The following is a 15,796-nucleotide window of genomic DNA, read 5'->3' as shown; positions in this document are numbered from 1 at the left end:
TAAAATAAATATACCTTTTGACAATTGTTGATTAAGTAGATCTATGTATTGTCTTCGTTTTAATCGAATCATTTGATTGTTACTATACACCCTCGATATACTGGTAAAATATCGTTGCTCTCCGGGTGATAACTGTCTTTGACCCATCATCGGACTTTTCCCAAAATTGGCGGGTAATGATGTTCTACTATTTGGCCGTCCGCTCGGTGAATGCAATCGTATATCAAATGCCCTCGGTTCAGAAGGAACTTGGCAGGACGTATGACGTTTCGGATTCACAGCTGAGCCCGCTAGAATGATAAAAAACAAAAGTAAGTTACAAAAACCTATTGAATAAAAAAAAAACATCTCCAAAATACTAAATAATAAACTTGTACACACGACAATTGTGTTACGTGTATAAGTGAAGTGAAACGTTCAAACAGCAATAAAACCAATATTTTCAAATGAACTAGCTTAATATAATTTTTGAACAGCTGCAAGTTATAAATACATAGAGATTAGGTCTAACATTTTTTTTGTTAAGAATTCATCTGTAAATATGACAAAGGTTTATACAGATTGCACTTGACAAATTTCATTTCCAGGTCAACAGGCAGACAAAAATTAGTATGACAGATTGCAATGTTTCAAGTATGTGGCAAACTGAAGTAAAGAAAAGAAAGATTGCTCACTCGGGAAATAAAATTAGGCTAATTTTCCATTTTACAAATAACTCCCTACTTTTAGATAACGTATGAAACATAGCATTTGTGTTGTTATGCTTCGGAACAATTAAGAACTTTTCATGCGTATAGTTGAACACTTTTCATCACTACAGCAAGCGTATAATGACCCTTTCTTGTAGTCGAGTATTTTCAATTGTTCTCTGACGAGTAAACTAGATCATTTATACTATTAAATGAGGAGACCTCATTTTGTGTGTCGCTTCTCTTCCTTCCACAATAAATTAATCATCATGCCTCTGTAACCTAAAGGTACCATGCGTAGTCGCATTTATTATCCTCGCTTATGATTATTCAGTTTGGGTTATTATTGGAGGAAAACGAAAATAAAGGCGTCCGGATATTGTTTCCGTCATCGGACTGACTTTAAGTCATAAAAAAGACTTCCGTTTTAGGACCGTATTTAAATTACTCATGATTTCATAAGTACTTTAGGACAGGACAATTATTTTTTCGCGTTATTCTGTATACTATGATCATACATATACTATAAATAAAGTGTATTTGCAATTTACTAGCAATTCAAATAGTTTACTATCCACGGCGGTCACTGATATATTATGTAAAGTCTCTATATAATATATCAGTGACCGTTTACAGTATTTATATAATAGTATATGTATGTTCATAGTATACAGAAAAATAGAAAACAAAAAATAATGGTCTTTGGAAAAAAGGGGGAGGGCTAAATAAGATTGTCCTGTCCTCAAGTACCTATGACTTTTGATACATTTCTTGAAATTCTCCAGTCATAAATCTTTTACAAAAATTTATCCTACAACAAAAGTTTACATACTTGCAATCACGCTCTAAATGCCCGCGAGTGTGTTCTAGTCTATTTTAAATGAAGATCATTGACAAAGACATATGGCATGATTATCAATAAATGTCAGCCTGCCACTTGTGCTGACGCTTAGGGTCGGCTTGATCTTGCTATATAAGTTAAACTCTCAAATAAATTACCACAAGGATCTACCTGGATCTGACATGAGTGTTGGTGATAGTACCTGTAATATATTGATTATTTACTAGTTTTGTCATGAGATTCCTGTTTGATAAGTTTCGACTCCATATATTTTTCAATTATCTGATTAGTTTTCCGTAAGGGTGATATCACTATGAAATGTTGATTTTGTTCTATATTCATACCTGCGAATCTATTTTGTGGGCGTTGTGATCGGTTCAACCAATCCATATCTAAATCTACATCTGGCTCATAATAAGGTGAACTGGAATCTAAACAGCTGGTATGATATTCTCTGTTTACTGGTGTGGAAGCTAAAGTATATATACTATAACAGTTAGAAAGAACAAAGGTAGTCTCTAAACATTTCAAATTATTAATTGCAGTTGTTATGTTAACTAGGAAAAAATACCCATGGCAATACAAAATCATCATATATACATTTGAATTGCAATTGGAATGTGATAGGCCAATAAAGGAAACATGCAATTGATATAGAGGTCGGCTATTTAAAGTAGTATTCTTAATTTACATTTACCCGTTTTTATCAAGTATCAATTATTCTTTTGCTAAGGTTATTTACGATTGAATCAGTCGATTCAGTCGACATTGGTGAGCCTTAATTAACGAAACTTATTAAGTATTTAAAAAAGAATTCTCACTAAATTATTTAAATTGGATAATAACAGTTGCTATTATTTATTTCTATAAGAAACTTATCATCACAGTTTCCTTTTTGTCATGTTTATATGATTAATACAACACTGAATGTTACCAAGTAGCTCTAGAAGTGTATTGCTGTTATAAACTTATGAAAATAGTTTAAATTAAGGAAAATATCTTCCTCGTGTAAAGCTCTGATTCATTGTCCGAATTTGGCTATACCTAATATATAAATAAGAAGATGTGGTATGAGTGCCAATGAGACAACTCTCATTCCAAGTCACAATGTGTTAAAAGTAAACAATTATAGGTCAAAGTACGGCCGTCTTATGTCCTTTTTGTCATGATCCGCTCTTAAACATTTGTATTATATTTTAGATATTCAAACATTTTGGCCTCGATCACCGAAGAGATATTAATTGTCCAAATGTGCATCTTGTGCATTACAATTTGTGCCGTGTATGTTATTACACAGTTTTCAACCTTAACATCATAAAGATCAACACCATTATTACCAAATCAAAGATTCTTCTCAGGCGCATTTATTTGTAAATATTTTATTCATATATCCGATATTGTCGTTCTATTCTAAAATACATTCAGAATATGAATTTACGAAAACGTTTGGAATACTAATGCAACATATTTCAGATTGATAAAAATATATTCAAATTTGTAACTAAAGAGAATAATTGCATCTCATAAGATTTGAATGAGTTTTTATGTATGAGGATTTGAATTTAAAGCGGATTATATTATTGACGATGAACAATCGCATTTATTTAGATTTGTCTGTCAATATAATCTTACATTGATGATTAACACTTCAAAAACCTGCCTGTGAAAATTATAGAATATGGTATGGCTATTTACCAATGTTCATCAAAACCTGACATTGAAAAATTGAGACCCTCAATCAATCGCATATCGATCTCATACTTTGTAGTAAACACTGATGGCAAATCCTTAATAAAGATGAAAACTCATAATTATGTTTTTCATTATTTTTATTTTTAAACTCAATGCTTTTGGCAAACACTAACATCAAAAACAAGAGTTGGTATTTGACAAAGTTGTCACATAGACCGCGAAATATCTGGCCATAATAAAATGCACATGTAATGCTGCTTAGATTTGGATAATCAGTTACATTGATATTGTGTGTATTTTGAAGATAACGCATCAAATTTACTATATATATATATTGTTTTATTAACAGAAGATTAATATGAACAGAGGAAGTCAATATGGTTAGATGGAATAGAAATGAATAGAGGGAGTCAAAATGATCAAAGGGAGAAAAAACACAAATAGTAAACTTTCATATTACATGCAGATTCCTTAAGTTAGGAAAATTTTATTTTACACGATTTATATTGCATATGAGAAAATTCCATGGGGAAAATATAAATGCTTGATCGGAAAGTACATTTCTAATGTTCTGATGGCATAGTGATTAAATCGTTTTATAATTAAAGTGATAACACGGATAGTTTTCAAAAAATTCTTGATTTTACAGAATTTGTTGTCTGTAAAATTGCCTATGGGCAAACATAAATATCCTAAATTAGTTTTATGTTCAGTGGTTGTCGTTTGTTGATGTGGTTCATAAGTGTTTCTCGTTTCTCGTTTTTTATATAGATTAGACCGTTAGTTTTCCTGTTTGAATGGTTTTTACACAAGTCATTTTGGGGCCCTTTATAGCTTGCTGTTCTGTGTGATCCAAGGCTCCGTGTTGAAGGCCGTACTTTGACCTATAATGGTTTACTTTTACAAATTGTGACTTGGATGGAGAGTTGTCTCATTGGCACTCATACCACATCTTCTTATATCTATTCGAAATTATCAGGAGAGCTCATTTTCAGATCCCAAACATGTTTAATTGAGAAATTGAAGTATGCAAAACAGAACAGAAAATTGTATGAATTGGTATTTAAAAAGTAGCAACTATCATTTAATTATCAGAAGTTATTCTGGATCATACTTTTAAACGAGTATTGCGAAACATGTTGTATAGATTTTATCATTTAATTTTCACAGATGATTTTAAATAATGAAAAGTCGAAGCTATTAATCACCGCATATTTAAAACTTTTAAATGGGATCAATAACTAGTCACTATTCCTTTTTTGTTAAAAAAAATTTCAAAATATTGGTTATATGAAAACGCTATCGTTTCTACTCCTTATACTTCACGATATATGTTCACTTTGGATATACATTAAAGAGATTATACCAACATGCATATGATAATTACGTTCAACGAAACCACAGAAAAAAAACCTGTATGCATTGATATCTACTGAATTTTTACTTCATTTGTGAGAAGAATTGTGATATCATCATTACCTGGAGTTGAACCTCGACTTCGTAGCTTACCTTTACTGTGTACGAAACAATAGTACAATTATGCTATGCAAGTCAAATCCAAGAATGATTTTCAGTGTAATAGTACCAACTGTCGAACAGAAAATGAACGAAGAAAGAAAATGGGATTGTGACATCATGTTTTCCCCAATTGTTTGAATTTCTACACCGAATAATTGTACTGCTCCTGTTGACCTGTGGTATTATTTTAGATGAATCTCTACATTTATCAACACTGTGTGTTTGGCTAAGGATGGCGTAGTTTTGTTTCTAAATTGAGATATTTTATTTATCAATACAGACAACTGATTCAATTTCTAACCGAGAAATGGACAAATACTAAGTAATTAATGATAACAAATGTGTAAAGCCCACGCCCATTCCAAAACGTATTGCTTCTTGTATAGAAGGTTAACCATATGTAGAAGAAGAAAACAGCTTTTGACTGTAGTATACGCAACATTTTGTTGACTGCACTGGATTGCATTTGATTAACAATTGAGGTCAACAAAATCTAATATAAATATGGAGGTAGTAGTATATCAATCTCTGGTGTAACAGTTATGTGCTATCCCCCGATTGGGACATTTTGAATGAGTGTGGCTTCGCTTGTCGGGTGATGCATGATCATGCGAATCCCTCGAATATTGTTAATGACCTTAATTAGTCTTTTTAGTCGAATTATAAAATTTGAAAATCGGTAAACTACTCTGGCATAAATCAAGTTGTATGTTGCATTACTTTTTGAAATTTCATGTTTTTAATGCTCTTTAATTCGTATTTCAATTAGCTTCCATCTCTTATTTCTTCTTCAAAGATTACCAAGTGTGGCGACCGGGTTAACATCTAAGTTTGGTTCAAGGAAGACCAAGCGTGGGCAGGATCTTCCAAGACGTTTCAAGTAAAGACCAAGTGTATACTGCGTTAACATCTATTAACCAAGAATAAACAGAAAACCAAGCGAGCACAGGGAAAACATCTAACACTGAATCAAAGAAGACCAAGTGTGGGGACCGGGTTAACATCTAACACTGAATCAAAGGAAGACCAAGTATGTGGGCAGGGTTAACATCTCCTAACCCAGAATCAAATGAAGACCAAATGTGTGGACAGGGTTAACATCTACTAACCCAGAATAATAAGAAGACAAGGTTTGTGGACAGGGTTGACATCTCTTAACACTGAATCAAACGAAGACCATGTGTGTGGACCAGGTAAATATCTCTATGAGTTTGACTGTCCCTCTGGTATCTTTCGTCCCTCTCTTAACCCAGAATCAGATGAAGACCAAAAATGCAAGTTAGTGGACAGAGTTAACATCTAACCCAAAATAAAAAAAGACCAAGTGTGTGGACAGGATTATCATTTCCTTGACCAGAATAAAAAAAAAAGACTAAATGTGTGGACAGGGTTTACATCTCCTAACCAAGAACCAAAAGAAGACGAAGTGTGTGGACAGGGTTAAAAGTGTGAGGTTTGGCTAGCCACAAAACCAGGTTCAACCCACCATTTTTTCTTAAAATGTCCTGTACCAAGTCAGGAAAATGGTTATTGTTATCTTATAGTTGGTTTCTGTGTGTGTTGCATTTTAGTGTTTCTGGTGTGTCTTTGTTCTCCTCTTATATATGATTTGTTTCTCTCAGTTTTAATTTGTAACCCGGATTTGTTTTTTTTCAATCAATTTTCAATTTCGAACAGCGGTAAACTACTGTTGCCTTTATTTAACATCTACTAATCCAGATTCAAATGAAAACCAAATGTAAAGACAGGGTTGACATCTCCTAACCCAGGATCAAAAGAAGACCAAGTGTGTGGAGAGGATTAACATCTAACCTAGAATCAAAAGAAGACCAAACGTGGACAGGGGTAACTTCTCCTAACCCTGAATCAAAGAACACTAAGCGTGGACAGGGTAAACATCTCCTTACACTGGATCAAAGGCAGATCAAGTGTTTGGACAGGGTTAACATCTCCTAACCTTGAATCAAAAGAAGACCAAGCGTGGCCAAGGATAACTACTCTGAACCCTGAATCAAAAGAAGACCAATTGTGTGGACAAGGGTTAACATCTCCTTTTTAAAACCATTATTCATATCTATGAATTATGGAATAAATCAAAGGAAGTCCAAGTTTGTGGACAGGGTAACCATCTCCTAATCCTTGATCAAATGAATACCTAGTGTGGGTAGGGTTACCATCACCTAACCCTAATATTAGGAAGTCTAAAATCTATTTCAAAATACTGAAATGTTATTGGTCATATGCATGCACACCATTCTGTTAAGGAACCTGAACAATAATCAAAGAGAAAATAATAATACAGATCTCTTCTCTCGTCAGTTTCGACCATATTCGATCATCCTATATTTCAGACCCTCATCCTTAGTCAACATTCTAAACTGTAACTTGAATCATATCATCATTGTTTATCGGAATCAAAACCGTTTATCGAAAACATAAATTGAATTTATGCTTACAAACTTCTTTGTTATATGTGCAAGAGCTGCTTTGGGGAAACTTCCTCTGGAACTAAACTTTAAATTTCAATCTATATTGTATCTTATTAGATTATATTCAGATGACATTAATCCTCTTGTGAAAGAATTCTTTGTTTTGTCTCAAAACCTGGACTCTTTGGAAATGTATTTTTGCTTTTCAAACATGTATTACATGTGTTAGAAGAAACAGGTATGGATTTAGACACATTACAGAAATATTGCTCACATAAGATAACTAAAATTATAAGAGAACAAATCAAATTAAAATTGAAGCATTTTTATAAAAAGCTAGTAAATGATAAAATATCAGATATAAAGGATAACAGCAAACTCGCTATTTATAAACACGTAAAAACTAGATAATACAGAAGAAAAATATTTAACTTGCTCAAAATTTGAATTTAGAAAACTGATAACAAAATTTAGAATAAGTGACCATAATTTATTAATAGAAAAGGGAAGATATCTTAACATGCCAGGAGAAGAAAGATTATACAAAAACTGCAAAAACATTGAAGATGAAATTCATTTCTGTTTATATTGTGATATTAACAGTAATATTAGAAAAGTTTATTTTGAATTCAATGTCCATTGGAACATAGAAAACAAAAGACAGGTGTTCAATAACCACCCTCTATTTGTTTTACTGCAAATTACATGATCTGTGCATTTACATTCACAACATGCATATGCATTTGATGCTGTTTTGGGCAAACGAATGATTTTTTTGATAAATGAGAAGATACACTTTACAGATTTAAATGATTTAGATAAAATTACATATATACTTAACCCAAGATCACACATTCAGGTAAATACGCTTGGATCCTTTTAAAAACAGTCTATAGAACTGAGGACAGGGGACTCTTGAAATATTTACTTTCATTTTATATATAATTTATCTTGTTGATATTGCTTTATTTTGTTATGTTGTGTTACATGCTATAAATGTATGGTATAGTGGTAACAAAGATTTGAATTGAATTGAATTTATTCGAACAATATCATTTCAAACCCACAGTCGAAATTCTAAAACATACTTCGAATCTAGAGATAATTGGCAATTTTTAAAGAGGCTTTTATATATTAGACATGAATGAGCAGTTAATGTCTCAAGAAAGGTAAATTGGATGGCCAAAATCATGGACTTTTGTCCAGGAAACAAACACTTCAGGGGTGTATGCATACAATGATTCAACTTTACGGATTTTGTGATATAATTGATCACTGTAACAAATGTGTTAAATGACAGCTTAAAGATACAAGTTTCAACTTACATCTTGAGTGTCTTTCAGGCTCAGGATACCTGGAAAATAATATTTTATAAAGTTTATATCAGATAACAGTTATCGTAATACTGTTTCGGATTTGTTGCATGAATGTATAAACAAAGCCTTAAGAATGAAACATGCCATACATGTAAACTAATCCGTCTAATGCCGTCTAGCGAAAAAAATAGATACTTGAGCTTCTGCTTGCCAGCATATATTTACAGATTTAAATGTTGAAAGAAATTCTAGTACGAAATTGATTTTTAAACGTGTCATCTACTTTTTACACAATTTCTTTATATTTTCATTAAAGCAAAGAAAACTTATCAGTGGTGTAATAATACGTTGAATCGAACATCTTATCCAAACCAATATAACGTAAACAATCGTAAACCAATAAAACAATAGGTATGTTAGTTATACCGGAATTACACACACGAGGATAATTTCTAATAGCGTGAGATTTTTTCACTGCGTATGTTCTTATTAACATCATCTTTAAATTAAAATGCATAGGTATATATTCTCTTTAAAAGTAAACAAGAATCCTACCTGTGTTCTTCTTTCCTTGGATTACTACGTCCTCGTAGTTGACTATCCTGTGGAAAAATAAATCAAAATCAAACTAGTGATATATTGGCAAATAATAAAACTGATATAAATTTTCACTGTCAATTGATCGGAAAATTACGTTTGGTCAAGATTTATAGATATATCCGGTTTTCCAATTATTTTATCTTAAATAAAGTCAGTTAATAAATTCCGAGGACAAAACAGAGGCATGTGTATAAAATCAAGGTTACTGTTAGTAATCACACACAGGGGATCTTTTAACAAATATCTGTAAGCACGTTTCGGCAAGTTAAACTTATATTTTAAGTTTTTCCCCACTCATGTTGACGAAAGGTAAATATTTTGAACTCAGTAATTTATAAGCTAAATCATAACCATTGATGAGTTTCAAAAGCAATTTTTTTTTATGATCAGTTGTTGTCAACTCAATGTTGATTTACATAATTTTTATATGGCTTTTCAATTATATTGCATGCATGTTTGTAAATTAATCAAAGAAAACATATTTAAAACTTATATCAAAAAAATGCAAATACATGTATAAATATTTGATTGATTTTAAAATTGCATTCCATTGATGTTATGATTATCAAGTACAATGAAATAAACTAACAGTTATAATACGTAATAAATAGAGGTAGTTTAACAACAAACAAATTACAAATAATAAACAGAAGCAATCTTTAAATCTTCTGATATATACAATCTGATTGTGATCATTGTAGGAAGAATTCTTGCTCGCGATAAAAGACATCAGAGAAGCCATTGCTACGAAGCAACAAACCCTAGACGTTATATTGATAATTACTTATTAATATTTTGAGTAATTTTAAATAAAAACTATTGTGGTTATCAATACAATAAATTAGTCATTTTTTCTATTCTGCTAATTTCGTTTTCTTTCCTTTTCGTTTGCCATCTCTTAGTTCGATGTTCAGGTACTTGTTAATTGTAGTTTTGTAACTTTATATTACTAACAAATCTTAAGTTTCAACAAAACTCTGCTATTCTGTCTTATATGTTGTTGTCAGGTTAGGATGACATGTACCATTGGACTTGAAATAAAGTATACCACAGATCGTAAATAAGACTGCTTTGTACCTAGACATCAAATAGAACTTAACCTTGCAACGAAAGATATGAATAATTACAAAATAAATAATAAGTTGTCGCTGTTGATAAAAGAGAGGCGAAAGATACCAAAGGGACATTCAAACTCATAAGTCGAAAATAAACTGACAACGCCATGGCTAAAAAGAATAAGACAAACAGACAAACAATAGTACACAAAACAAAACATAGAAAACTAAAGACTGAGCAACACGAACCCCACCAAAAACTGGGGCTGATCTCAGGAGCTCCGGAAGGGTAAGCAGATCCTACTCCACATGTGGCGTCCTTGTTTTGACAAACTTGCACGTACCCAGCTTACAAAAAGGAAACACCAAAATCATACACGTTATTTCTATTAACAGGTTCACAATTGCTTATTGTTTAATTCATATATATAAAAGTAAGAAGATGTGGTATAATTGCCATTGAGACTACTTTCCACCAGAGACCAGATGACATATAAGCTAACAACTATAGGTCACCGTACGGCCTTCAACAATGAGCAAAACCCATACCGCAAAGTCATGTACGTTATATGTAAACACACCTTCTTCCTCCTGTTGTTTAGTAGTATTAGTCTTGTGGTAGAGTTTCTTATGTCATACACGCCAGATACTGGACTAGCTGCTGGCCATGGACGACCATTAAATGGTTCCCTATAAGAAAAAAGTAAACAAAGGTAATAAAACAAAGCCAACAATTTGAATGTCGTACGGGAAAAAAACACTTTCATAAGTGAACAGGCTCAATTATTTTCAATTATGGTTTACATTTAATTGTTGTTATCTGGGTAATTGTTAGCTAGGTAATTGTATAAATGTATGTCGGCTGATCAAGGACAGTTACATGGTTTAATCAACAATGAGGAATATTATGGTATAACATTATGAAATTGAGGCATTTGGTATACTTAGTATATGGCAGATTTTTTAAAAACAATTAATCGATATGTGATGATTTTTAAGTAGATATGGTGACTTCCTTGGTATATGAGTTCAACTAAATCCAAAATGTACAAAACCTCCATCTAACCTATTAAATCTACAATGTATTTATAATATCATTAATATTTACAGTTAACATATATATAAAATCATTTGGGGAAATTTTTAATACTTGTTAATGGGTTGAAATACATTTAAATTGACTGAATTGAGGTATTCATGTGGAATAATGTGTTAAACTTATTGATTATCGTTCTACGGTTGTCTTTTCATGTCTCCATTCAAATCAATTGAAATACATGTGTACTAAATTCGACACAGTTCATTATATAAAATTTGATAGCATGCCGTTATACATGATTTGACATTTAAAATCATTCTATATACTGCAACCGTAAATTTCAGTTGGTAACGACTGCCATTTTCAGTTATATGATATAGCCTGACCGTTTAAATATCATACATCCGGGTACGAGCAGACAAATACGGAACTGAAAACAGTCAAAACCGAATGAGATCAGGAACATATCTGGCTGTACAGATAACTGGCATTACAATGTTTATGTAATTAACCTTTTTTTACAGTGGGTTGATTTACTCCATATTGAAGTATACTCAACATCTCCATTTATTGATAAAATAACTTCATCTAATGTTACACGAGTAAAACATAGTGGGAAAATATATCAATGTCCTTTCAGAGACACTGTTTTTTGCAACAACAAAAAAAAAAGAAATAACATTAACGATACCAGTTTTACTGCACCAGATATGCATTTCGACAATCAATATCTCAATAGATATCCTCTTAAAAAAAAAAAAAAAAAAAAAAAAAGAAAGTCTGAAAATTAAAGGGAAATATTTTAATTCTAGACATCACATGAAAATGTACATTAATATCAAAACTACAGGTCAACGAAAAGCCAAACTAGACTTTTTTTTTTATATATAGATTAGACAGTTGGTTTTCCCGTTTGAATTGTTTTACACTAGTCATTTTTGGGGCCCTTTATAGCTTGCTGTTCGGTGTGAGCCAAGGCTCCGTGTTGAAGACCGTACTTTGACCTATAATGGTTTACTTTTACAAATTGTGACTTGGATGGATGGTTGTCTCATTGGCACTCATACCACATCTTCTTTTATCTATCTAAGGTACATAGAATAGAGTTAAGACAACATGTTACCTCCTGCCTGCATTTATGTCCTTGACAAAATGAATTAATTTGATTAGTTAGCCATTAGATGATTGAACAAATGCACCTTCTCCAACCATTGAATTTTGTTCTATAATACTGCTGTATTTTATTTACGTTTAAACAGAAAACCGTAACAAGGTTGCAGTTTTATTCGTATCATTTGAAACGACGATATGAATATATATAAAACACTTCGAAAAAGTACCCAAACTATTTTCATTGCAATCTTCGAAATTCAACATGAAAATATGCTATGATTTTTTTGTGGTTTACAAGTAACTTATAGCCGAATGAGATTCTTAAGAAAATCCATGACAGAACTTTGCGTCTGTATGGTCTTTTAGATAGATGATATGATGGGAGATCTACAAATTTGAAAATTAGAGGGCAATACAAGATGGCGGATTTCCAAAACAGTCAGACAAGTGTACAATTTAACAATAACATTAAAATCTAACTAAGCTTGGCTGATATAAACTTTCATGAAGTCCGTATCAAATATCATTTTAGCATACTTATATTCCCCTCTACATGCGGTACTGTTGATATTTCATTACATTTAAACATATGAAAACTATTTCAAACCCGCAGCAGTGGCTCTGGTCCACTTGTAGCAAGGTCAACGTATTCAGCACAGTTGATGTGCATGGTATATATCTGAAATATACGTCATTGTGTTCGCTAAAGATCTAAAATTAGCAACGCTAAAATAGTTCAGAATGAAGGCCAACACGTGATCTATACATAAATTACTTCAGACAAAATAGAAAAAATTCAATGACACAAGTAAAGTACTGTTGATTTATTTATTTTCGTGGTTACCAATTATAGTCGATTAAGAAAAATTATATTTTCGGGAATATTTATTTTCGTGGTTTTACTTAAGTCAGCATACAAGCCTACTTAACACGAAAGTGTGTACCTCACGAATAATAAAGAATCCACAAAATATAGGAATTGAAAAAGTCTAATTAACTAGTCGTAACCCTTGATAATTGAATGTATTTGTTAAACAAACTTACTACCTAATAACTATTTACGTATTTCTGAGAAAGTCTGTTTAGATAACTTAATATTGACATACGTCTATGACCATTGTTAATTGAGACGTTAATCAGCTTAGATGTAAACAAAACATTTGACTGAGAGCCTCGTCCTGAAAGGATGTTTATCATTGAAAACTGACGAACATTAATGACATTATACATGATGGGTCATCTAAACAGTAACTGTACAAAGGACTGCACTGCATGAACTTTATATAAAGTCTTGTTTCAAATGACACAAACAACGGGGAGTAAAGTTTCAGAAATTAATTGGAAAAATGCAGAATTGTTTTAATACTTATCGAAAGCGCCAGTTGATTTGACAAATAAATTAATTAAGATAGGGTATTAGATATCATTGAAATAGAAAGTGATTAATTGATTATGGTTGTTTGTTGATCGTATCTAAAAGGAACAGAAAGTCAATTAAAATATATATAAAAATTAGTTACGGCGCAAGCGCGGTAAATAATTAACGAAACTTTAAATACAAAAAGTCATATTTAAGAACATAGCTAGACTATTTGACATCATCTGTTGAGATAGAGTGTTTGTTGCTACGTTAAAGCGCGGCTGTGATAATTTGTATCACTTTGGCATTGATGTTAATGCTACATTTCTTTGTTTTATATATATATGAAGTGGTGGGCTAATTTTTTCCATTTTCTTTTTCTTTATTGTTTTAAAAACAAAACCGTTAAATTGTGATAGATATGCTCATGGAACAGTTATCACAATAAAGGAGCAGACTTTTTGATAACTCACCTTATCATCCCCTATTTTGAGATATCATGAAATACATGTTTTTGATTTTGCTTAGAGCTGAACTTTTTTTTAATTAAATTAAATTATCTTGACATTTAAATGAAAATCAGACTTTGAATCATGTTAACGTTTTTATAATGTGAAATAATGTTATAACTTTTAAATTCCATAGTGACAGAAATACAGTACCAACAAAGTAAGCTAGTTGCCTTACAGGTCGTTTAGTCGATAGCATACCAAAAAATCACAATCATTATCTCGTTTTAATTTCAAGGTTTTCAAGTTTTCTTAAAATCACTATTTCCGAAAACAACAAATTTACCATTAGGTTAGTTCAATAAAGTCAACTAACTAACATCTTTAGTGCATTACGAAATGGGAATATAGCAGGCATGGAGCGAATAACATTGTAATGTAATGCATTACATAACAATTACTTGGACAAACCAGCATTATATTACAATTACATTTAATTTGGAAAGTAATGCATTACATTACAATTACTTTACCAAAGTAATGCATTACCTTACAATTACTTTACCAAAGTAATGCACTACATTACAATTACTTTACCAAAGTAATGCATTATATTACAAAGTACATTTTATAAATTCTATTATCAAAAGAAGCATGTCCCAAGTCAGGAGCTTGTAATTCAGTGGTTGTCGTTTGTTGCTGTGTAACACATTTGTTTTTCGTTCAATATAGCAGATTTGTCAAAAAACTTAAACTTTGGTCAAGTACCCAATTTCTTAAGAGGAAAATCTATATGATTTTTTTAAGTAACTTTCTGAAAATTAGACGATAATGTTTAAAAAGTTCCTTTTTTGATTGCAATTTAGCATTTCCTATTTACCATGTTTACAGTAAATAAAAACGCCACGGCCGAGTGATAAAAAGAAACCAAATTAAATTCAACCATATGTTATGTACCTGTACAAATTAAGAAAATCTATCACTGGTTGTGTTTATATATCAAAATGTATTTTTCAAGCTTTTTTCGGAATTTTGTGAGGATTATATATTTTTTATAATATGAAATAAGGACTAGTGATATGATTGCCAATGGAATATCTATCCACCAAAGTCCAAATGGCGTGGATTTAAGCAACTATCGGTCACCTTACGACCTTCAACAATGAACATAACCCATATCGTACTGGTCCGGTACCAGTTTATCGTCAGAAATTTGTAGTTTTTCTCAAATATATTTTTACAGGAACTCCTGTTGAAAATATTCTTTTAACATGAACATGGTTACCAAAACTTAGGTTAAACACCACCCACTCAATCTTTAAATCTTCTTATAAACAACGAAAATCGGTATGCAAGCGTGCCGATTTTGCAGTGAAATTTTATGGTTACGAGGACCAGTTACCGTCATTAAAGAATCTACTCACGAAAGATAGAAATTTGACTTTATATGAGTATTTATGTCATAACATGATTTTCTTTGGAAAGACAAGAAGTTTCTTTGCTATATTGACCAAGCACATGGTCGTCGGTATATTCTAAATCTTTTTTTCCTTTCGCAAAGTCTGAACTGGTCATAAATTATGTCATTTGAGATCAACAAAATATACTGTATTGAAGGAGAGCAAACAATATGATTTTAGAATATATAAATCTGTCCTTATGAAAGGAACTTGCGTTCTGAAGGAAGCTTTGATA

The 15,796-nt window shown here is 31.6% G+C and overlaps 1 protein-coding gene across 4 annotated transcripts in view; it reads right to left on the bottom strand.

The window, feature by feature from the left end:
• LOC127710463 (serine/arginine repetitive matrix protein 5-like) overlaps window positions 1-15,796 on the bottom strand; it is a 36,854-nt gene that overhangs the window by 5,574 nt on the left and 15,484 nt on the right. For all 4 annotated transcript variants that reach the window (XM_052216330.1, XM_052216329.1, XM_052216331.1 and 1 more), the window contains 5 exons: window positions 10,722-10,830; window positions 9,041-9,087; window positions 8,495-8,523; window positions 1,875-2,003; window positions 15-290 (listed from right to left, as the gene is read on the bottom strand). In XM_052216330.1, coding sequence (XP_052072290.1) covers window positions 15-290; window positions 1,875-2,003; window positions 8,495-8,523; window positions 9,041-9,087; window positions 10,722-10,830 — 590 coding nt within the window. The remainder of the gene's footprint in view (window positions 1-14; window positions 291-1,874; window positions 2,004-8,494; window positions 8,524-9,040; window positions 9,088-10,721; window positions 10,831-15,796) is intronic.

Source organism: Mytilus californianus, unplaced genomic scaffold (genome assembly GCF_021869535.1).
Source record: "Mytilus californianus isolate M0D057914Y unplaced genomic scaffold, xbMytCali1.0.p SCAF_8, whole genome shotgun sequence".
NCBI classification, from domain to species: Eukaryota; Metazoa; Mollusca; class Bivalvia; order Mytilida; family Mytilidae; genus Mytilus; species Mytilus californianus.
Note: the sequence above shows the minus strand (reverse complement) of the source record. Positions and strands in the feature narration are given on the sequence as shown.